At 54.6% G+C, this 23762-nt stretch overlaps 1 protein-coding gene across 2 annotated transcripts; it reads right to left on the bottom strand.

Moving 5' to 3' along the window:
- Positions 1 to 6405: 6405 nt before the first annotated feature.
- Positions 6406 to 23181, bottom strand: EMX1 (empty spiracles homeobox 1). 2 transcript variants are annotated; one of them, XM_037527613.1, is made up of 3 exons: positions 22289 to 23181; positions 16275 to 16459; positions 6406 to 6956 (listed from the first exon to the last, which is right to left on the bottom strand). In XM_037527613.1, exons 1-3 carry the CDS (start codon positions 22803 to 22805, stop codon positions 6789 to 6791), a joined length of 870 nt encoding a protein of 289 aa, XP_037383510.1. In that variant the 5' UTR covers positions 22806 to 23181; the 3' UTR covers positions 6406 to 6788. The 2 variants fall into 2 exon arrangements, with proteins under 2 accessions (XP_037383510.1, XP_037383511.1); XM_037527614.1 differs by having other exon boundaries at positions 16275 to 16455; positions 22285 to 22706.
- Between the last annotated feature and the right edge of the window lie 581 nt (positions 23182 to 23762).

Below are 23762 nucleotides of genomic sequence, written 5' to 3'. Positions count from 1 at the left end.
GAGAGTGGGTGGGTGAGGAGAAAGGGACAGGGGAGAGGTCTGTTCTTGGTGATACCTCCAGGTCAGGGGCCTTCTGCTCAGTGAGAATTTCTTTGCTAAAAGCCCCACTGGCCACAGCCCCCATCCGGGCGGAAATCCTTGACTCTCAGAACAGACACAAATCCCTCCTGGGAGCTGTTTGTTGTTTTTAGCTGGTTTGGGGCTCAGCTCCAGCCCAGCCTGGGGATCACTGACACTCCAGGAATGCAGCCTCCCCAACCAGCCCTCAGCCCCACTGCTGGCCCCTAGGGCCTCCCTCCTCCCACTCTGGCCATGGTTAGGCGTGTCAGAGTGCTCAGGGGTGAGGGCAATGACGAGGGACCTTCTCCCAAGGCCCTAAGGAATCCAGCCTCTTTTTCAGAATGGAGTTTACCTTTGTCGCCTAAGGTTGCTGCTGCTCCTGCCATCTCACCCACCCCCTGCCACTGATTAGCACCCCCAAATGGCAAAGTCTCAGCCACCTCCTATTAGATCTGACCCCCACATGCTTGTTTCCCAACAGCACCAGGTGTGTCTCAGGACAGTGGCTGAGAAGTGTTCATCCTCCAGGCCCAGCCTGAAGTAGCTGCTGGCAGCCTTGTCTAGGGCCAGCGCCTGGGTCCTTCTCCACCAGGACGCCTCCTCAGCCATAGAAGTATGTGGGTTCCCACTTCACCCCAGTCCCTCGCCTGGTGGAGGAGTAGAGAAGGAAGGAGAGAAGGTGGGGCAGATGAATGGACAGACGTCCACTCTTGGCCCCAGGCAAACCCAGCAAGGAAGTCAGGGAAAGGAGCTGCCCTCAGTCCTCTTCCAGTTCACATGTGAGTAGGGCACTGCTTGCTCCAGGGGTGAGCCATGAGCCTCGGGATTACAGAGAACAGGGAGCTGGAGAGGTCATGGTCGGCTACTGTGGGGCCAAGGACAGCTGGGCGCCCCTGGAGCCTTTCAGTAGGGAAATGAATCCACCTGGCAGCAGAGCGGAGGTTAGTGAGGATCTACGTGAGACGCTGGCAAGTCCAGCTGAGCTACCTCTCTGAAGGTCAAGGTGAGGAAGGGAAGGTGGGGCCTGGACCAGGTGGTAGGACAGGGATGGAGAGAAGTGAAGAGCCTCAGAATTGCTCAGCTCTTGGTGACTGACTGTGGGGAGCATGGCTGAGAGGAATCAAGATGGCCCTCCCCCCCACCCCACTGGGCACATGGATGGCAATGCCGGTTCTCCAAACCAAGAAACAGAGAAGGAAGTGCAAGTCTGCAGAGGTAACGCATTCTGTTTTACAAGTTTTTAGAGGTTTCTATGGGATGACCAAGTTGAGCTGTTAGGAGGCAATTGCGTGTGCTTGTCTGGAGCGCAGGAGGCAGGTCGGGATTGGTGGGTTGCCATTTATTGAAGCACCTGGAGCCAGTTAAAGGAACTCCCCAGCATGTCTGGGGGGGGACAGGGAGGAGCCCCCATACCTGAGGCCTGGGCAGAAACAGGAAGCTGTTCAGAAGGCTTAGCCACAAGAGAGGTGTTTGGGGTCAAATTGTGCCCCCCAAATTAATACATTGAAGACCCTACCCCTGGTACCTCAGAATGTGACTGGAGGTAGGGTCTTTAAAGAGATAATTAAGGTAAAACGAGGTCATTAGTGTGGACCCTAATCTGATGTGTGTGGCGTTCTCATTAGAGGAGATTTGGACACAGATGCACCTGAAGAACACCTGTGAACACAAAGACGGCCATCTGCAGGCCAAGGGGAGAGGCCGCAGACAGAGCCTACACTGCTGACCTCTGATCTCAGACTTTGGGCTGTGAGAAAAATAAATGTCCATTGCTCTAACCACTCAGCCTGTGGGACCTGCTGTGGCATCCCTAGCAAATTAATATGAGATCAGAGGAAGGCAAAGGGAGCATGGGATCCCAGGGACACGGAATGAGAATTCTTTGAATAGGAGGTGTTGTCCGTGCATTTAATAGGGGGCAAGAGTAGAAGGGAGATGACCATCAAGGCATGTCCCCCGAGGACCTGGAGAGCATGGTCACAGTGGGGTGTGGGCAGGGCAAAAGCCAGACCTGAGGAGTAGCACTCCCTGACTGCCAGTTTAGATAATTCTTTAAAGAAGTTTGGCTGAGTAGAGACATGGCAAAGCACACAGCAGGACATGGGGCTCAGGGAGGGCTTTAGCATGGAGCCTCTTAGGGAGACTTGGGCATGTTGAAACTCTCATAGGCAAGAGAGCAAGAGAGCAAGAGATGTGAAGGCAGGAAAGAACAACCCAGGAGTGAGGTCTCTTGGGGTGGCGAGACTCCTCCTTGCCCAGAAGTCTTAGTGGTAGCATGAGGCAGCGGAGGGGGTGAGTCTGAAGCAGGCAATATGGATCTGAAGGTGGGGAGAGGCCAGGCTTTCTTCCAGGCCTCCCAGCGTCACTCTGTACCTTTCTCCACTCACTCTCCATCCTCGGAGGCTGCTCATGCTGCCTGACTCCCACCTTTGGGAGTCTCGAACAGGACATTGGAGGGTTGGAGGAGAGTGATATTGGGGGGTTCATCCTCCTGGCCTTCTCTGCAGTCTGTGGCTCTCCCACAGCAGCTTCTTGTCTGGGTCCCACACCATCCTCTCCGTGTCCTCTCCTGTACCTTGCCTCTTCAGGGCTCCTCATTGTTGGGCTACTGCAGTCTCTTGGTTTCCCAAAATTTGTTAATTGTTCCTTTATTAAACTCCCCTCCAAGTATCCTGTCTGAAGGGACAATCTCTTTCCACTGGTCCTTAGACTGATAAGGTGGGTCCTGTCATGCTTTTTCTCTGAAGATGGAAGTAAGATCCTCTGCTGAGGCAGGAGAGGGTGACAGTTTGAGATATTCCCTGCAGAGAATGGAAGTGACTTTATCAACAGAGATGGGACCAGAGCTGAGGCTGGGACCTCAGACCTCAAGGGGCGCCATCTAGATCGATTGCCTGGTGTCCTCACAGACTCAGCCACGAGGGCAGGTGGGAAAGTGATTCAAGTAGGCTTGCTATTTTGCCAGGTAGGTGCAACTAAGGAGCTTTTGGGGATATTGGAGGAGAGAACAGAGTGCCAATGAGCTCAAAGCGTGCATGGAGGAAAGGTGAGCCAGTGCGCAGGAAGAAGGTGTGGTCTAAGAGCAAGGACATCTGAATGCGTGATTGAGAAAAGCCCACAATCCTGGGCGGTGATGAACCCTGCGAGTGGGTAATGATGGGGACAGCAGGGGATGAGAAGTTGGGGTGCTGGGGTGCATGTAGATTCCCAGGTCTTGGAGGACAGGAAGGCCATAAACCAGTAGCCACAGTCTTTCACAAATGAGGGGGTGTGACCAGGACAGGCAAGCACACATGGCCCACAAGCACAGCCACACACCCACACACACCCACACAGTCACACACACACACCCCCACAGCCCTCCTAGACTCTCCCAGACACCCTCACATGCACTCACCCTCACACACACCCCAGACAGCAGATGGGGCGCCCGGGTAATTGGTTAAACCTGTTCCCGATGTCTGGCTCCGCATTGGCAGCGCCCGTCTGACAGGAAAGCTGGCTGGGCCCGCACCGCTCAGCCTGCTGGCCTCCCCGCCCCTCCCCCTGCATGACTACCCTGGAGTAGGGGCTCCAGGAGAGGCCTGCAGGCCCCAGCCTGGCTCCCTCCTGTGCAGAGGCCAGTTCACTTGGCAGGGGCCCCACCAGGCCCTGTGGGAAGCAATCTCAGCACCTGTGAGGAGAAGTTGGTGTAAACAGAGTGCCGAGATGCTTAGCGCCTGAGCCATGCTGCTGTGGAGGCCATGGGGACTAACCCCAGAAAGTTCTATGGGTAAGAGGGTGTGGAAAGAACCTTCTCTGAAGGTGAAGATCGGGGCTTAGGCCATGAGAGTTAAGAACAGCTCACCTGTGTTCCCTCCAGTTTACCCACATGGGACTTGGGGTGCTCACAGGTGCTCATCAGTACCTCAGCCAATTGGACTCTGCAGGGCCTAGGAGGCCAGCCCAGCTGCAGGGAAATGACCAAGCCAGGCTCACACAGGGAAGGCCTGGCCGCCTAGCAGCTCCTCTTCACTGGTGTTCACCCCTGCAGGGTCTTGTCTCTAGGGGGAGGAGCGGTGTAGGGAGGGGAGGGAGCCTCATTCCTCGGCTTCTTCTCCCCTTCCCGGCTGCATCTGTGTCTCTTTGAGAGACTCTTTGGTTTGTTCCCTGGAGAGGACCCAAAAACTCCCAAATTAGCAAACCTGGCAAGCCCGCAGCTCAGAAAATAGTTCATCCTGATTCCATGTTTTTCAGGCTCACAGAAGCCTTTATTAATGAAGTCACAACACCAATATTTACCGTCTGCGGGGAGAGGCACAACATGGGGGACGGATGAGAGTGCAGCGGGGACTCCCGCCCCGCCCCGCGCAGGCCTGGCCTAGGAAGATTGGCAGGTTTCCTTGGGCCCTTTCCAGCCCTTTATCTAGATGACAGGGGGTGCTCTGCTGTGATCTCCCTGTGCCCCCTCCCCCACGGAGGGAGAGAGAATCTTGAGAGGAACAGCTCACCCCCTCCTCTGCCCCTCATTGGAGCCCAAAGGATGCCGCCTCTTCTCGCCCTTACCCTCACCCTGCCTGGGCATATGTGCTCCCCAGAGGTTGCCCACCTGCCTGGCAGCAGACTTATCTGGGTGGGATTTTCAAGATGTGAGAAATTCACTTTCCTGGCTGATGCGGGGAGGGATATTGGGATGGGACAAAGCCCTTTGGTTTCTAGAACTGCCTGGACTCAGGGGAGCCCAGAAAATGTCAGCAGGAAGACCTCTGTGCTTGGACCCCTGCATGTGTCTCACACAACAAGGCTGGCCTTGGGGCATCTTCCCTGTGCCTTCAACATTGGTCAGGCCCCCACAACATCCCAGGTGCCAAGACAAGCAGAAGTAAAGGCAGAGACAGGGGTGACATTGGTGAGGCTGAACGGAAGGCCCCTGGAGGTTAAGGACAGGGAAGAAGTGGGGGCCCAGCGGAGGGCTTAACACGGGATTTGAGGAAGACAACCTGGCTGGCCACCTCCGGGAGGTCCTGTTGGAAGTGGGCCTCCTCCTTGACAACCACACCAACCTCATGCCTACTCCCCCACCCCCCCTCCCACCTCATTCTCCTAGGAGCCATGCACGTGGTTTCCCAAGGGAGAAGAAACTGTGGCTGTCTGCCAAGGTGGGTGATCCTGGAGAACAGGTGAGGAGATGAGACAGCTGGGAACGTGTTGGGCTGGAGGGACTGAGGGGCATGGAGGGCAGCTGGCTTGGTGGGTCAGGAGAGGTCAGCTGCAGATGTGGACTGTGGAGCCAAAAAGAAGTCCTGGAAGTGGAAGTGAAGCCCCAGGCAGCAGGCACGGCAAGCAGGCAGGAGGAGCGAGGACTGACCCTGCTCTGGACAGAGAGACAGCCAGGCTTGGATGAGACTGGGGAGGACTGGACAAGGAGAGGATATTAGTGGCACAGGAGTGAAGGAGGTGGGGTGGGGAATCAAGAAGGGAATGACCAGAAAATGGGGTACAGGTGAAGTCAGATGGGAGGTGGTTAAGTTTGGCCATAAGGGGCTGGCGGGAACCATATTTGCTGACGGTCACCAATATCACCAGTGGTGGGGTACAGGTCAAAAAGCAAACGATTGGGGAGCGCATAGGAGGTAGAGAAAGGGGCATGAGGAAATGTATAAGGGACATGGTGAGGGAAAGGCTGTTAGGAATATAGGTTTTGCTTTTTTAGGGTGAAGATGAAAACTTGCTCTTTGATAAGCAGGAAAGACAAATCAACAGGCTGAAGGGCAGGGGAACCACAGAGCTAAGTGGACCTTGTCTTACAGCTCTTGCTGGGGCTGTGAGGCCCCAAGTCCTTGGGGACCAACTGCAGGCTCAGCCTCAGGCCCTGTCCCTGAAGCTTAAACCTGCTCAGGGCAGTTCTCGGGGACAAGTGAGCATTCTGGTGGGACCAGGACTTGGGGCTGCGACTGTCAGCCTCTGGGAATGATGCCCTCTTGGCCCAGCCCTTAAATCTCCCCCTTTCCTCTGGTTTCTCCTCAACCAGAGATACCCCCAGAGTTTCTAAGCATGGGGAAGCGTGCGTGCTTTCTCTTCACACTGGCCCACTCTGCTCAATTAATTTGGAAAGACCTAGGTACAGCCTCCCTCAAGACACAGGATAGTCCTTCCCTGTGTGATGCCTCAGTGTCTCTTCCTATGGATTTGGGGCTAGAGACCAAGGTCAACAAAGGAGAAGAGTTAATGAACGGGAGTCTCCCAGGTCCCACCCCAGGCTCCCGAGTCCCAAACAAGCTTGCTCTGTCAGGCCCCACTGGCCCCAGGGCTGGAATACACCACTGCAGGCTCCCAGGCTCTGGGGTTGGCGCTGGATGCCATTTAATTAAGAGAGAGACTTTTATTATTCCCATAGGGAAGGGAGACACAAGGGGATCACTAAGAACTACAGTGGGTGCCTGGAAAATAAATTAAAACAAATGCATCAAAACAAAAAGGAGATAAGAGAAAGAGTGGCTGTGGTGGCCGCGGCCTGCACAGGCAGGCAGGCAGGCTCTCCGAGGAGAAGGTCGAGCAGTCCTAGGTCTCAGCCAGCCCATTTCTTGTCCCTCTGTCGGTGGTGGCCCCAGGCTCCACGCGCTGTGGGGCCGAGACCAGAGGTCTCCCCACAGTCTGGCCGGGGAGTGGCCAGAGTCCAGCTGGGCCTACCCAGGGGTCTGGCCAGCAGCAAGCAGCACTCTGCCCTCATGGGTTCGTGGCCGCCCACCCTAGTCATTGGAGGTGACATCAATGTCCTCCCCGTTGGCCTGCTTCGTGGCGATGCGCCACCGGTTGATGTGGTGAGAGCCCTTCTTCTTCTGCTCCGACTCGGGCCCCTCCTCCTCCAGCTTCTGTCGCTTGTACTTTGTCCTCCGGTTCTGGAACCACACCTTCACCTGGGCCAGGGAGGGAGGGGTACAGGTGAGAAACCCCCAGGAGGTTCCCAGCACAGCCACTGGGGCCTCAGCACTCAAGCTGAGCCAGGAGCCAGATGGGGAGACCGAGGCCAGGGCTGTGTCTCTGGCCAGCTGCCCCCTGATGGGTCTGGAGGACAACTCCAGGTGCAGGTGAGGTGGGCCAGGGAAAGGACACTATGGGTCAGAGGAGGGCCTTTCTCCAGTCCCTCCCAACAGAGGGAAGTGTGGGGTCATGGAGTGCTTGAGTTCCCTATAGCCACAGCAAAGCATACAGGAGGAGGCCTGGCTCTGCCGCCAGCCCCACCCCAACCCCCTGCCAAATCTGGGCCTCTACTAGAACCTCTACTGCATCAGGTTGATGTGAACCGTAAATGAGAGAACCTATGAGAAGCCACATCATGGGTCCTGAACTCCTTGAAGGCCTAATGTGGGCCCTGCCCCTGGGATGCCCCTTATTCTTTTCAGCACAGAGCAGGGTAGACATGGCTACACAAACAGGAGTGGTGTCTACACCAAAGGCAGTGCCTGGGACAGCCACAGTATCTTGAGCACCCTGCTGGCAGCTCTAGCTCCACAGGCCATCTAGGTCAGTCTTAGCAACCTCAGAGGAATTCTCCTAGCCCACATCAGAGCTGGAGCTGGGCAGTAGGGAGCTCTAGTCCCTCAGGCACCAGGTCCTTAGAGTAACCTGCAAAGCACCAATGAGGCCTGAGCCTTCTTGGACAGAAAGGTGTCTCAGGTGTCTGAGGCCCCAGCCAGGGCCGTGCTCTGAACTTCCTGCCTTTACAGCACTTGCCCCTGAGGCCCATCTAGAGATGGGAATAGGTCACACAAAGAACAATCAGGAGAAATTCCAGGGGACAATGGTGAAATTCTCTTTAAACTCAGAAAGCCCTTCATTTCTCTGTGAGGTAGTGAAGCCCTCACAAGGGGAGGGTTCAAAAAGACCAGACAACCATCCTCTGTGATAGGGGTGGGAGGGCTTGGAGGAAGGGGTGGGTCTATGATGCTAAGCCCACCTCTTCCAGGAAAGCTCCCCAGATTTAGCCCCATCTCTAATCATCCCTCTCTGGTCTTTGTCCTCCAGTATCTGCTCTGTGTCCTGAACACAGCCCTTCAACATCCTCTTGTACATGGCCGAGGAGGGTCATCCTAGCAGATGACTCAATCCTTAGTGCTTGAGGACTGTGAAAAAGTCAACTCCTTCTGACTACAAAGTTCTCCAGTTGGCCTTACTGAACCAGGCCAGATCAGATCATCCTAGAGTTAGTGGGGGGAGACCGGGTGCCGATACTTTGCTAAGTTCCCATCTGTGCTTAATTCCCTTGTCTCTAGGAGAGATGCTTTCTGGGGTCCAGGAAGCTCAGGGCATCTCCTGGGCTTTGGCTCCAGAGGGCCCCTGGGGGAGGTCTTGCAGAAAAGGGTAGTGTTACAGCACATGGATGGTTTCCTGAAAATGACAGCACATTTAAAAAGCAAGCAGGTTCTGCTGGCTGCAGCTGGGGCATCCGCAGTGCTATTTGGTGGTGGGTGGTAGCTGTGTGAGTGCAGTGATGGTGAGCACCTAGGTTTTGGCAGTGGCAGTGACTGCTGAGAGGAGACCCTGGAATCCTGGGTCAGGCCAAGGACAATCCTCCCCCACTCCATGAAGAGTGGGTGAGATGCATAGGCTGTACCAATGCAGCCAGGTCACAGTGGCAAAAGAAGGCCAAGCATCCGGATCCAGGGAGCAGCTCCATGCCCAGGGTGGCTCAATCTCATCCCTCCTAGACATCTTGCTTTTACTCCATGGAGCCCACCCAACTCCTAACAGCCCCTTCCTCAGGGATTCCATAGCACCAACTGCCCTGTCCCTAGATTTTAGAGCACTGTAATGTACAGGAGAGGCAGCCAGTGCTGAGTGCTGGGCAGAGCAGCCAGTCCGGGCGAGAAAGAAATGGGTGGGGGGAGGCTAGCCTCTGCAGAAGGCACAAGAAGAGGACCTTCTGCCCTCATTTCCAGAGCAGGGTTCAATCCCATCACTTGTGTGCCTCATCCCAGGTAGATGGGGAAGGTGGCGGTTGCTCTGGGTGCAAGGGTTTTGGATTCCATGTACACCTTTCTTTGGGCACAGAACTTGATGGGCCCTGGGTGATTCTCAGCACCACCATTTGGCAGTCAGCCTGGCCCCTCCCCCCACACCCTGCCATCCTGGCGCCCGCTGTGATTGTGCCAACCAGTGGGCGGGTGAGCTCACCCTGCCTCCTGTGCAAGGCATGTGCGTGACTCAGGGCTGGATACAGGGCTGGGAGGCTTTCTTAAGAGCCCAGGGGGTTGGCAGAGGGCAAGGTGTAGCCAGCCTGTGATGGGGTGATGGAGGGCACCCTGGACAGTGCCAGGGACTGAGGGACCCGTCTGGACCTTGCTCCTTCCCACTCCCACTCCCAAGAAGGACACCGACGATCACACTTGTGATTGTCTAGTGGGATGGACACACTCTGCTACCCTTGCCCAGTACACCGGCCCAGAGGAGAAAGGCTTCAATGGTGGAACCGCAGGCATAGGACAGTTTTCAGACCAGGGGAAGCTTCCTAGCACAAATAAAGGGGATTCTGAAGACTTTCTCAGTGTAAACACCGAGGGTCAAGAAGGCAGCACTCTAGAAAGAGGGATGGAAACCCTCTCCTTGGCAGCCCGGCTATCTTCCGGAGAACAGCCTTGGGCTGAGTGTCCAGATGCTGTTTACAAAGACTGTAGTAACAGGGGGATGCTTAGTAATATCAGTGAAAACGACAGGATGCACGGTTTGGGCACAGTGTGATTATAACCACGGAAAAACAAATCTATGCATGGGGAAAAAAGACTAGAAGGAAATGTACCCCAAGTATGGGTGACTTTTCCTTCCTTTTTTCAACTTTTCTGAATTTCCTTTAATGCATTCCTGATGACAATACCTATTTTCTACTTGGAGAAATAAAAAGAAGTGGGCTCTGAGTATAGGAGGAGATAAATATGACACCCCATGACCTCTCTAACCCAACCAGCAACCCTGGGGTCACCCCACAGGCCCTTCCCTAGATGAACAGAGGGTCTCTAGGGCAGGTCACATAGTGCGGCTACCAGCTGCGTGGGAGCAGGACTTAGGAGGCTGTACTTGCTATGTACCTGCCCAGCAACGCCTCCACACCACTTCCCCTCTTCACCTCTCTAAACTCCAAAGGCACAGTTAGGATGTTGGCTGGAGAAACTCCTTACCCATCTCTGATGCCCCTGGATGTGGGGAGAGGTTCCTTGTGGTTTCCCAAGTCACACTGAGCACCTCTGGTTTCCATATGAAACAGATCCTTCCAAGATTCTCTGATTTTGCCTCAGCTATCCCACCTGCATACTGAGCATTACTGAGCCTTCAGAACCCTGCTCAGCTGTTCCCAGGCCAGACCTACCTCATCACCTGTCTGTACTTCCTTAGAACTTTTTCTGTGTCAGTAACAGTGACCCTCCTCCAGCACACTCTCCCCCTGGCAATGTGTTGATTTATTGTTGGAACCTGTCTCCTTCCTTCTCAGGCTATGGGAACCTGGAGAACCAAACACTGTTATTATTTTTGGCTTCAGAGACCTGGTGGGCATAGTCAGGTATGTTCAGCCAGCTGGGAAGAGGTGAGGTGGGTAGAGGTGAGGTGACCTAGCCTCAGGTTCTAGGACTAGGAGACTGAGTCAGACCTGAAAAACAGGTGAAAAATCAATGGCAGAGGGATTGAGGTCTAATCACAAAAGGTTTGGGGACGTGCTAACTGTTGGAGAGCTGGGATCCTCTTTTTACTCAGTGGGGTGGACACTTCTACAAAGGGTGAGTTCTTAATTCTCCAGGTTGTGGACTGGATTAATCACTTTGAGGGCACGCGGGAGGCGTGGGGGAGGGAGACCAATTGTTGGGGTGGACGAGATTCAACTTGAGTCAAGCAGGATGAAGAAGGTGAAACTGCTGCGGATGAATGAACGAGGGGATCATCAGTGAATTAGAGGTAGACCAGAGTATGCATGCGTGTACCAGGGCATGGTGTGGTAAGGCCCGAGTGACCGGACAAATGAGCCGGCAGGCAATCTCCAGCTCCAGCCAGTGTTTCAGGCTTTACTTTTGAATAATCTGCTGTTTGAATAGACCAGGGCTGGACCCTTTCTTTTCCACCACTCCCCAACCTCAGCCCATCCCAAATGGAAGGGTTTGGCTTCAGGTTCTGCATACTTTCAGGGGGAGAGCTGCCCTCTCCTCAGGAAGTTCAACTGTATCTAGGAAGGGGTATTTGAGTCTTTTAACTCTGGTATAAGGAGTTCCTCATTTTCTACTATGATCTCTTCTGCTTTAATTTAAGCCTGTGTCCTCTTTTCTGTCATACTCAGACATAGAGAAAGTCCTCAAAATAGATAGAGACTGGGAGACATCAGTCAAACCTGCTCTCCTCCCTGGGGACCCATTCACCCGGAGGATCCATTTACTTTATTTGATCATGTAAGTTGCTTCCACTCTCAGGGTCAAGCCCAATGTCTTGTTAAGCTCAAGCCACATCCTACCTGTCCCCTTTGACTTCCCATCATCCATAGTGGTAACTTCCCAAGTCTTCCTGTCTCCTCCTTTCTCAGACCATCCTGGATATGGCCCTCATTCTTAGGGAGACATCACAAGATCCTCTTGTCTTCTCAGGAGCAAGGTCTCAAAGGACCACTCCAGTCTTCCTTGTCTCCCCTGCTCTCGCCTGCCCCCACTGGACTCCTTGAACTTCAGAGAAACATGAGTTCTCGGAGAAGAGCCAAGACTTAGAGAAGGGATGAGTCGATCTCAGAACACACAAGAAACTAGTAACAAAGGTCACTGGACCATTTCCTAAAAGTCAAATCACTTGGATACCTCTTCTCTCCATCCCCCCAAAGGCAGCAGATTTCAGAGAAGAAAGGGACCCCCCCCCCAAGAAATCTTCTTACTATAACCTGGGGGAGGGGGGCCCAAAGGCAGCAAACCACACATTCCCTCCTTTTAAGACCTTCCCCCTTGCTCTCCAAGCTCCAAGATGGCAGCCAGACTTGACAACTCCTGTTCCATTTAAATCTATCCACCTCAACCCTCCCCTTCCTTTTCACCAACCTTGAATCCCATGTACCCCTCCAAGTTTTCTGGTCCTGGGACCTCCCTGAAGCCTCTTCCTTAAAGGTCTCCCTTGACCTCCCTTAGCCCACAGCTATGAACTCAAAGGCACTCCAGTCACTCAACCTGTGCATGCCCCATGAGTGTGCACATTTTGTACTTAGGATCCACCAAAATGAGTCTCCAAGGCCAAGGACCACATTTTTGTACCTTTTCCCATCATGGTTCAGCTTAATCCAAGGCAGGGAAAGTTAAGAAACACCTGCTAAGTTGTCCAGAGCAGAGGGGGCAGCTGGAAACACTGACTATCCTGGAGCAACCAAGTGCTTTTTCTTACTCCGCTAAAACTAATGTGCCCCCCTCAACACACATGCCCAGAAGCACACAAGCTGCACTCCATGCATGTGACTGACTACTGGCATCTGATGTGTACTTATGATATCACCTGCGCTTTGGGCACCAATCACACGCAGCCCACATGTGCCCCACATTGAGGACACACGTTTCACACACCCATTTCACACACACTCACAACTCACACTCACAGCTCTGATGTCACCCAGGCCCAGGTCTGCCCCACCAGCCACCAGCACTGAAGATTAGATGAGAGTCTTCCAGGTCTGACCGCAGAGCTGTAGCACAGCAGGGAAGAGTGAGTAGTTAGAGCCAGATGGAAGATGGAGCCCCGGCACAGGGCCTCTCCTGATGCATGGATCCACCCATGGTCATCCCAGAACAAAACCCCATTCCCAGCCACAGGTATAGCCCTGACCCAAACAAAGCAGCTCAGGCTGCCCACTTCACAACACTTTATGCTAAATCAAGCCTTGGGGGTGCACAGACCACTGAGACCCGGATGAAGACCCACACACTAATCTGTTTAACACTTCCAGAAGTTTTATCCATGAACTGGTGGATAAAATTAGATCACCTAGATCAACAATCAGCTGTGACAGCAGAGAGTAAGGGGAATGACTGATAAAGTAAACCTGTGGGTATGTGTAAAATCAAGAGGGATGTGCCCATTCATTCAACCCTTGTTTGTGGGGCATCTGCTCTTTGCTAGTCACTGTACAGTGAGAAATACAAAGGCTTGGCCACTGCCTTTCAGAGCTGAGACGCTCAGGCATTTTGTTCATCAGAATCACCCAGAGAACTATTTTAAAAACTTTTTCCTGGGTCCCCTCCTAGAATTCCTAAGCAAATCTGAGTGGGACCTATGGCTCTATATTTTGAGATTTCTTTAATGCAGTCAGTCTACAGATTGACATTTGGACATGGCAGATAATCAAATGACAGTAAAGTCCATGCATGTTACATATGTGGGAGATAGGCTGTGAGCTCTGAGGACTTGGGGGAGGGTTATATAGAAACACAGAGAAGTAAAATATAGATGAGCCAGAAACTCGGAACTGGAAAGAACCCTTAAGTCCATTTTCTTTGATCTTAACAAATACAGGCAGTAAGGCCCAGAAAGAAGACAGAGCCAGAGGTGATGAGATGGTAGCAAACCATTAGCAGACAAGTGAATTTCCTGCCAGTCACTAAATCTATAGAGAGGGAAGTACGAGACAGATGGCTGATAAATAGAAAATGAAACAGAATAGATGATAAAATGATAAAGAGATGGGTAACTAGGAGTTATTGTTAGGAAAAAGAAATAATAAAAAAACAGGAAATATGAATTAACCAGCTTTGAGGAGGCAGTTTAATGAGAGCAGACAGAATTCCATGGCTCCATATAAAGCAGCTATCTGTGAGAGACAGATTAGAGTCTCTGAGAGACAAATATAGACATTGACTATAGAAATAGATGTCAGGGGGCTGGATAGATGGGAGCAACTGATGCTTGACAAATAGCTGATAGCTGGAAATGACAGGTACGCTTGCCTGGTAAATACTGGGAGATGGATACACAATTTGTTAATTATAGTCCAGATCAAAATAAGTTACGGGGCGGGGGGTGGGGGGAGAGAACAAAAGACAATTCTGCAGATGAAGGAGACTGAAAAGTTAGAAAGAACACTGGACAAAGAGCCAGGAAGTCCAGCCTTGAATTTTCTCATAATCCTAACTTAACATATTACCTTAAACAAAGGGAAAGAAAGGACCGAGGATGAGAGTTAATAATGAGTTCATATAATCCTTGAAAACCTATTTTCTAGTTGAGGAAACCAGAACTCAGAGAGCTGGAGTAACTCGAGGAAGGTCACACAGTGTGCAGGGAGGCAGATATTAAAATCACATCTACCTGCCTGGGAAACTCCGTCCAGTCCTCTCTCCATCTCAAAGTCCTCACCTAGACAGACAGGCTTCTGTAAGGAGGTTTTTCAGGCTCAAAAGTTCCATAGTTCCATTACGTTTTTGTTCCACATGCTAAAACCAGCTCACTTACAGATGGAACAAGATTAGCCATGAGTTTTTAATAGTGAGGCCAGAAACATTATTCTATCTGATTTTCTTTTTAAAAAACACATTTGCAACACAATAAAAATGAAAGTGACAATCATTATGTTTACTAACTTGCATTGTTAGGAGCAAATATCGACAGCCGGCTAGATTCAGTTTGAAGGAAAGTTAATTTCAAAAACGCTCACTGTGCTAAAATTTAGTAACTATTACTTTTTAAATGAAGGTAATCATAAACATCACCCTTAAACTGACACCTTGTTTTAGACCATTTTAAAATACTGCCAGGAGGGAAAAGAGAGTTTTGTTTTGTTTTCGAACATATCTTTCTTCAAAATACGTTTACAATTAACTCCGTTATTTTGAAGTTTTACCTCTGCAGTTAGAACAGCTCAGCTAGCAAATCTGAAAAAGTGGGTCCTCAGCAGGGACGGAAGCATGGCCTTAACTAAATGGGGCATCAGACAGATTCAGCGACAATAGATACCGAAATGCGGCGCCAGGACAGGACGGTGAGATCGGTTGCAGGGAGCTGGGGACACCGTTAGGGTTTGGGCTCCCCCACTAAGCCCCTTATCCTCATGGCTCCCCGGGAAGCCCAGGCTGCCGCCACAGCCCGGCGCCTTCTCCTAGTCCTGGACTAGCGGAGCAAGGCAGCAGGAAACTGGAAAAGGAAGAGAAGGCTGGCAGGGTGGGAGCAGTGGGGCCTTGCAGGACGACCTCTCATTTGCAAATCTTGGCGCTTCTAGGAAGGAAGGGAGTGAGATCTCTTGTGGCCCAACCAGACCGGGAAATCCTCCTGGGGCAACAATCAGCTCCTTCAGCACGTGGGACTCTGGGCTGCCCTATTGCTGAGGCTGAGCTTCCAGGCAGCGTTTATTTATGGCAGTCTTTACTTAAAATAAACCCAAATCTGTCTCCCTCTAACGCCCATCGAGTTCTTTTAAAACGCTTTTTAAATTCTCAATTATGAAAATACTGCGTGGTAATTATAATCTCACCCCTCCAACACCACTAGAGTTTATTCCCTCCCCAACTGAACAGTCCTTCAAGTAATTGAAAACCATCACTGAGTACCCGGCATCGCGTTTCCCACCATTCCCAGGCCCGCGTGCACACACAGCACGATTTCTAGAGTCCTGCCAGCCGGCCTGAGCAAGATCATTGCCACCCTCGGAACCCAAGCTGGGCTACCCCTCCCTGGCTAGTTCCCTCTGCTGCTGAGGTTTAAGGTTACGCACACGTGGGTTTTCTCGCCACACTCATTCACGGCTTGGCAGCCGAGGCCTCTGCCAGCTTTGCCTATGGACAGCAGCAAAGTCAGTGCGGGAAAAGGCCGGTCATCCCAAGAACCCGCGATTGCCCCTGAACGGTGGCAAGAGAAGGGCCGAGAGCGGCCCAAGTGTGCACTGGTGCTGCAGGGAGTGACTCCGGAGCGGGGGCTCCCCGCTTTGCCGACTCCCGCTGCCTCCTGACAACCTGGCACCAACTGTAGCTTGGGATGCTACTCGGGCTAAGGTTTGATCCCCACCCCCGAGTGGGTCTTTGGTGCTTCATAAAAGTCCGGTGGCCTCTGAGACAAAACACAGTGCGAGGAAAGGGCCTCTGAAGTCAGGCTCTGCTGGTGCGCAGCAGGGTGGCTTTGGAACTGGACCGGAGCGAGCTCCCAGGAGGTCTGGCCGCTCCGGCACCCGCCCGCCCCCACCTCCTCCAGGACTCCCGGGCGGAGCTCTGGCCGCCGGCAGGCGAGCAGGCCAGGGGGGTGATTACCTGCGTCTCGGAGAGACTAAGGCTGCCGGCCAGCTGCTTCCGCTCAGCGCCCACCACGTAGTGGTTCTTCTCGAAGGCGCGCTCCAGTCGCAGCAGCTGCGAGGGCGAGAAGGCCGTGCGGATCCGCTTGGGCTTGCGCGCGAAGGGGCCGTGCAGAAGCAGCCCGTCCTGGGGCACATCGCTCGCTGCGGCCGCGCCGCCGATGGCAACACACGCAGGTATAGACAGACAGAAGGGGCGCCGTGAGCCGCGGCCAGGCTGCCAGGTCTCCCCCCACCCCCACCCTGCCCCGGGAACCCACCGAGCTCAGTCCTTCCGCCCAATTCGCTGGCGCTATGGAGCGCTCTGCTACCTTCTCCAACCCTTTGCATTACCCCCCACCCCACTTCTGCGATCTCTTTTGCCGCCCCTTCCCTAAATCCAGTCTGTCCCAGCACCTCCCCACGCTCAAAGTGCTACCCCGTCGCGGGGACTGGAGGAATCGTTAGCTCTGCAGACCTTTCTGCTGGGCCAGGTGGTGAGTCCCCGCCTTGGTGGGGTGCTGCCAACCGGCCCAAATCCACAGTGCCTGGGTCAACCAAAGAGGCCAAGGGGTGGCAGAGTTCTTTAGCACTCTCTGTCCACCTTTTCCAAGCAGTACTGCCATCCCCACCTTTCCACAGGGGTTTGCTGTTAGTTAACTGGTCAGGTCACATCTTCTTCAAATAGGCCAAGAGTAGAGCCGGGGCTGGGTGTCAGGAAGGTGATAAGAGGGACAACAGATTCAGAAGCTAGAGGAACCCTCATACCTACTTAAACCAACCTTGCTGCTAAACGCTCAGACCACTAGTCTCGTGAAAATTCCTGCCAACAGGCCCAGGCTTTACCTTACAAGTGGCAATAATTCAGCAGCTAGGTCAAGGTTCAGGTAGCACCTGGAGGTCTGCGATCAGGATTCTTCCCCCTCCCCACTTCTCTCCCCCCAAGGCTCAGGTAAAACCTTCTATCCACAGAAGATTCTTATTAGTGTCTGGTGGGAAAGGGGCTTGCTTCTTCCCTGAATAGTTCTGTGCTAAAGAAACACGTGTATAAATATCATTTTTCTAGATGTCATTTTTCCCTCTAATATATATAGATATAGATATATTGGTTTCTGCATGGGCGTGTGTAAATATATGCTCCAGCCTCCCCTACTGTCTTTTTCTCCATCTCCCAAACAGGATTTTCAAATAGTATGACTATCCCCTGGTAAATGTGGGCCATTAGGAAGACTCAGCTCCTACATGCAGGATGAGGGACTGACAATAGGCTGGTTGAGGCTGGGGCAGGGAGTCAGTAAGTGTAAAAAGCAAAACAAGCTTCTATCTATGATCCCAGTTTCAATGAACACCCCCCCCACACACACTGGACCATCACACAATCTCTGGCTTGGGTGTGCATGCTAACCAAATGAAAACAAACCCTGACATCACCCATGGATTCTCATGCAGTGGCTAAAAGTCCCCTTGACAGACCCCAACAACACAGGGTCCTAGATGGAATGTTTTGACAGTTAGCGCTTGAGATTGACTGATCCAATTAATTTCTTCAGTAATGGTCACTGGTTTGACTCAATATAGCCTGTTGTTTTGCTCTTAGGACAATTGTTTGGATAATTCAGTTGCGATCTCCCATCTCTGGAAATATTTCTGCAAGTGAAGCCAGGAAATATAATTGAGATGCTGTTGCTAACTCTCCAGGTAACTGTTCGTGTCCCTCTGCTGGTGAAAACTGCTTGACATTACTTCTCCAAGTCCTGGGCTTTAGACACCACACAGATGAACTTTATTGCTGGGGGTTCCTGTGGAACAGAGTTGCCAAGGAATGAGGGACTAGCGCCCGGGGAGAAAACAAAATCCCCTGACAGGGAGAAGCCACTAACTTCCAATCACCTTATCCATTTCAAGTGGCTTGATCTATGCTGCTGCAGAAGGGAGTAAGATGGCATCGTAGAGAGTTAGAGGAAGGACCTCTTGCCCATGTACCTGTCAGGTGAGGGCAGGCCCAGGTCTCTCAGCCTGATTCAAGGAGAAGTTTAACTGTGGCGGTGGAGGACAGATGTAGAGGAGAGGTGGTCTGGCAGCAAAGGGTAAGAGGGAGAGAAAGGAGAAGCCCAATCCAGGTAGGAATAAGGAAGATTACGGCCTCCAGTGTGATAGACCAGAGAAAGGTGAAAGAGGTGGGTGGAAAGTAAATGCTTCTTGTTGATGTTAAATCACTTCAGAAAACATCATTCTGAGCCAGGTGAAGTCCCAACAGTGTTTTCCTCAGGACAAATGAGCCTGAGAAGTAAAACCTCACTCATCCTGGTGTTTGCAGGGTTTGGCCTGGGCATCTCCGACCAGCCAAAACTGGTCAGAAGAGAGGCAGTGGCAGGTAGAGGTCTGGTAGGGGTGAGTGAATGGGATGCAGAAGTGTGGAGGGCAGTGTGGAGTTGAGAAAGCAGAAATACAATCTGCCTCAGGATGTGTGTGTGTGTGTGTGTGTGTGTGTGTGTGTGTATGTGTGTTTTGATGGCTGTTTTGAGATTCTGTGGTGTGGTCACTTATGTGGTGCTCTCTGTGTTTGTCTTCATAAACCCAAAATGGAGAATGCAAGCAATAAGATTCTCTGTCCTTTTGACAGACACATGCCCCTTGCCTCAAGTTAAGCTGTTTTAGAGGAAAGTTAGGTTGCTTAAGTCTGCCTCACTGAACGGACAGCCCCAGCTTCTTGTCGTGGCCTGTGGATAGCTTGTGTCCTCATGTATGTGCACAAGCACAGAAGTCCCCTGACTCAAGCACAGAGCAGCAAGGGGCAGAAAGATTATTCCAGGTGCTGATAAGTGATCGCAGATTATTTGATTTCAAAAGAAGCAGGGCTTTTCCCTGTAAGAAAGAGGATGTTTAATACAAAACTAATCATCTGGAAAAATTGATCAATGGCTACACGTTTCTGTAAGGACAAGGGTGTCCATGCATCTGGGCCTTTCTCACTGTGACCTGCGGGGAAGGTGGCCTGAACCATAGCTTGAGTACCCCTTCACGGGACCGCAAGGGCAGAACAAGTTTGGGGACGATGCGGTTTGGCCTGTCTGGAAGCAATAATTCCCAGCCGTGAGCGTGGGCTGTCAGTTTCAGACAAGGACAGGTGGAAAAGTGGAAGGGGGCTGGCACAGCAGTCCCTGGAGCTTGGAACTGAACCCCACCCCCACCCGGTGCTCCGACAGCTCTCTCTCCGGGCCCCTCCAGGCCAAGGCTGGGAACTAGCTATAGAGACTTCCAGGATTGAGGCGGGTGGAGGTGGGAGCCAGGGATCCGAAGCGCCTGGGGCTGGAGCTGCAGCCCTCTCAGGAGAGGCCGCGGAGGGGCGGAGGGGCCTGGGGCTACAAGAGAGGGGCCGGCCCGGCAGCGGAGATAACCTCATTCCCCTCCTCCTTCCGGAACAAAGGCGCCCTTTGAAGCACCGGCCCATTACCGTCTCCTGTCCCGCCGGACCGGGTCTCCCACGGCCCCCTCCCCGTGCTGCTCCGGGGCCTGGAAAGTTCCTGATGTCCGGGAAATAGCACCGAAGTGAGGTCAACTCCGCGTCCCGGCCGGGTCCTCCCCTTCAGGTCTCGAAAGCCGCCCTCGACTTCGGGGTGCAGCGACCGTCCCGCGGCAGCTCCCCTCTCCCACCGCCTGCTTCGGCTCGTCAGCCGCTCCCCGCGCGCCGGGGCCGCGCTGCCAAAGAGCGAGGTGCGGCGCTCAGACACGTTCCCTTTCGTTCGTGTAGGGTTTCGTTTCTTGCTTTAAAAACCGGGATGAAGTGAGCATCGCGGAGACCCGGTTCTCTAGAAAACGCGGCGCCGGAGGGTCCGGGACGGCTGGGCTCGCGGCCCCGAGGCCCGGCTGGGTGCCCGGCGGCCGCGCGAGCGCGGGTCTGCGGCGACAGGGCTGGAGCCAAAGTCAACACGTGTCAGGGGTCGAAAGTGCTTCAGTGTCCAGTGGATTTCCGAGTTCGAAAATGCGGCCACACTTGGCTCCATCTCCGCGTCCAGACACGGTTCTTGAAAGAAAAATCCAACCGTCTCCGCAACTCGACAACGTGCACGCCGGGACCGTGGCTCCGAGAGCGGCGGCGATTTCTGAGAGGGTTTGGTGGGAAATGCATCCGGTCTCGCCCGGCTGGGGATGCTCAAACCGGAGCTGGGGCTCACCGAGGCACCCCGCGTCCTCAGCGCTCGAGGCCGAAGGCGGGAAAGGCGGCGCGAGGGGCGCGGGGCGCGGGGCCGAAGCCCGGAGCGCGGCCGGGAGGCGGTCCTGGCTGGAGCGGAGGCCGCAGGGCGGAGGCCTGGCTCTGCCCGCCCCGCGCGCCCCCGGTCCCGCCACCAGCTTCCCCCCTGCCGGCCTCTCGGCGGTCCTCGCCCCGAGGTTCACAAACAGCTGTGGTGCCCAGCCCGGCCCGCGGGCACCAGGTTTCGAGACCCAGGCCCGGGAGCGAGCCCGTGGAGTGCCGAGGTGGTTTGCTCAATTTTGAATAAAACTTCATTTTATCAATAACCATTGATGTTAATTGACAGTTTCTTTCCCAAAGCGACTGACATCATAAACGTCTATTCCCCGATAATTTGGGCAAATCTTTGAAATGGGGCGGGAGGAAATACAAGTCTGCCTGCAGAAAATCTTATCCAAGTAATTACATTTTTCTGATTTTATGGGATCTGTTGGGTCGGGATCCACTCAGAAGGGTCTGAGAGAATTGGTTGATATATTGGGAACCGGGGAGCTGGCTTTCTGTGAGGCAGTTAAGCAGCTTCAAGAGATCATTTCTCTTCTGTTAACTGGATAATTGTACCAGACATTCAGGTTACTTTGACTGTGTAGACCGGACTAACCATCACATGAGATCCAGAAGCCCAAGCCCTAGCCACGTCCTCCTCATTTGTTTCGCTAAAAGCCAGGTTACCTGCCTCTGAGTCACAGACCCTCAAAGGCTGAGGTCCGGTTTACACTAACAAAATAAAACCGGAAACTAGAGCAATTAGGGCACAAATTAAGACCACTCTTTAAAGGAGGGGAGAGGGTGGAGGAAAGGAAGGAAGGAAACACTAACAGTTCAAAAAAGAGAATGAACTCCATCAAATGCAACTCTCCTTCGGGAAAGTCAGATAACTGAAACGTGTGTGTGTGTGTGTGTGTGTGTGTGTGTGTGTGAGTGTTTAAGGCCAGTGGGGGGATCATCATCAGCAAACCCATTGCCGGGTGCTGAAGGGGGGGTTCGGACAACTTACGACCTTAAAAGCCCTCGGCCCCCGCCCCCTGCTAGGGAGGCCCGTGGTCGGTCCGCCAGGACCCAGATGGGCTCCCGGAGGTGGCGATCGCCAGTGGAAGCTGCTTTGCTGCTGCAAACCTTCCCCGCCCTGGGTCCGAAAGGAACGTGTGACCTGGAGGAGTCGGGCCAAGGTTGCTGAGAAACATCCCGAGACAGAAGAGCACTCCACGCTGAACATAAACTCTGTCTGCCCCCGCCCTCCCCGCTGCCCCTTCTTCCCACAGACCCGGGACGCGCGGTTGGACTTTCCCCCGCCCGAAAGCGCCGGCGAGAGCAGATCCTCGGGAGCCGGTGGTGGCCGTGCTAGCTAAGTACTGTCCCGGGTCCAGCAAGAACGGGGGAGGGGGGCGGCGGGTGCAGGGCTCTCCGAGCCGGGACTGGCTGAGCCGGGGGAGGTAATAAGGCCGGTCGCCGGGAGAACAAGGGGAGGCTCAAAGGATGCGCCCGGACTTGGCGTCCCGACCCACAGCATTCCTAGGAAGCCCTTAGCGTCCCAACCTGGCTTTCTGCGAGGGACCCCAGCGCTGCAGGGGCGCGGATGGATCCGGCGCGGTTCACCCGGGCTTGCGGACCGGCCTCTGCGGACCCGCAGCCGTGTAGACACAACTTCTGAACATCCCCGCGCGCCCCGGAGCTCCCCCGCGCCATCGGAGCGCGGGCGCCAGCCAGCCGCCCAGCCGGGCGGGCGCGGAGTGGGCACTCACCCTGGAAGCGGTGGCCGAAGAAGCGGTTCCGCAGGACCCAGGGGTAGAAGTGGAGAGGGTCTCGGTGCTGGGCGCCGAAGAAGGAGTGCGGGGGCTGCAGCGGGGAGGCGCCCAGCTGGTGCGCCGGGTGCACGGTCAGAGCAGGGTGGTTCATGGCCTCGGGGAACACAAGCTCGGGCCCTCCGTAGAGCGAGCGGCCGGCGCCCGCGGCGGCGGCTGGGAAGCCGCTCACGAAGGCCGCCTCGGCCGCGCCGGGGTGAGGGTAATTGAGCGCCGTGGGCCGGAGCGGTTCCTCCGAGGCGGCCGCCGCCAGAGAATGGGATCCCGAGCCCCCGCCGCCAGAGCCCCCGCCGGTGCCGCCGTCCTTGGCCACCAAGGACTCGATGGTAAAGCCGCGTTTGGCTGTGGGCTGGAACATGGTCGCGGCCGCCAGAGCCAAGCGAGGCAGCCGGGCTCTGGGGAGCGCTCCGCGTCCTGGCGCCGCCGCCGTGCGGGGTGTGCACCCAGCCAGGCACATGCACACACACCAGCACCCCTCACCTCCCCCGCCCGCCCGCCCGCGCTCAGCCCTAGCCGGCGAGCCCGGCGCGGAGCTGCGAGCGGCGTGCGAGCGAGTGAACGCGGAGTGGGGCCACCGCGCGCGGCTGGGCGCTCCGGCCTCTGCTGCCGAGCGGGCACCCCCCGGGGCGGGCACTGGCGCGGGCTCGGTGCGATTTTGCGAGCTGCCTCTACGGCCTGGGGGCTGAGCCCGGCCCCCTCCCTCCCGAGTCCAGCCAGGACCGACCCCCGCCCCCGGTCCTCCCAGCGCTGCCCAGCCGGCCTCGGCCGCTGCGGTGCGAGGCGCAAGTTAGCGGGCACCTGCCCCGCGCTCGCCCATTGGCCGCCGCTCACCTGCCCCAAGGTGGGGGGCGGGGCTGGGCGGGGCGAGGGACGGCGGGTGGGGATGGAGCCAGCAGTCGGAGGCAAAAAGCGGACTGGAGCTCTTTGCTGGGCGATCTAGGGGTCCCCTCTTTCCACTGAGCTGCTTCTCGCGTCGCCGCCCTTAAGCTGGGGCTGGCGGCCCGCGAAACCGTCTCAACCCATTCGGGAACCGAAGAAGGAGTCCGAGAGACTTGGAGCTTGCGGGGGAAACTCCAGCCCAATCCCTGTTGTGTAACTCAGTCAAACCCTCTCCAATTCGCCCTGGGATGTCGTTTTAGTTTTCAGACAACTTGGATCCGAGTAGAGAGAAAGTGTTTGGGATCGACAAGTAGGTTCTGCACAGAGAAGCAGCTCCCAGCTCCCTTGCTCTCCGGCCTCCCGCTTACCCACCTGGCGTCTACTGAGCCACGGTATGAAGCCGCGGCCCTAGTCGTGAGGCTTCGCGCTTTCTGGGTGTTATTGGGAGGTAACCCTGGAAAGGGGATGCTCGATTCTTTTCACCAGGGTCCGAACCGGGGACAGCTTGACAGAAGCCGCCGGAGCGGCCACCCAG

This window comes from Talpa occidentalis, unplaced genomic scaffold (genome assembly GCF_014898055.3).
Source record: "Talpa occidentalis isolate TD23 unplaced genomic scaffold, MPIMG_talOcc4v2.1 talOcc4.5, whole genome shotgun sequence".
Taxonomy (NCBI): Eukaryota; Metazoa; Chordata; class Mammalia; order Eulipotyphla; family Talpidae; genus Talpa; species Talpa occidentalis.
This window is presented reverse-complemented; position numbering and strand designations above follow the sequence as displayed.

Bases quoted from the DNA above. Each gene is read 5' to 3' on its own strand.
- EMX1 (XM_037527613.1), bottom strand. From the start codon at position 22,805: ATGTGCCTGGCTGGGTGCACACCCCGCACGGCGGCGGCGCCAGGACGC. The intron at 16,460-22,288 runs GTGAGTGCCCAC...GCGCGGCCGCAG, and splicing joins CTTCGGCCACCGCTTCCAGG to CGAGCGATGTGCCCCAGGAC. The intron at 6,957-16,274 runs GTAATCACCCCC...TCCCTGGCCCAG, and splicing joins TTAGTCTCTCCGAGACGCAG to GTGAAGGTGTGGTTCCAGAA.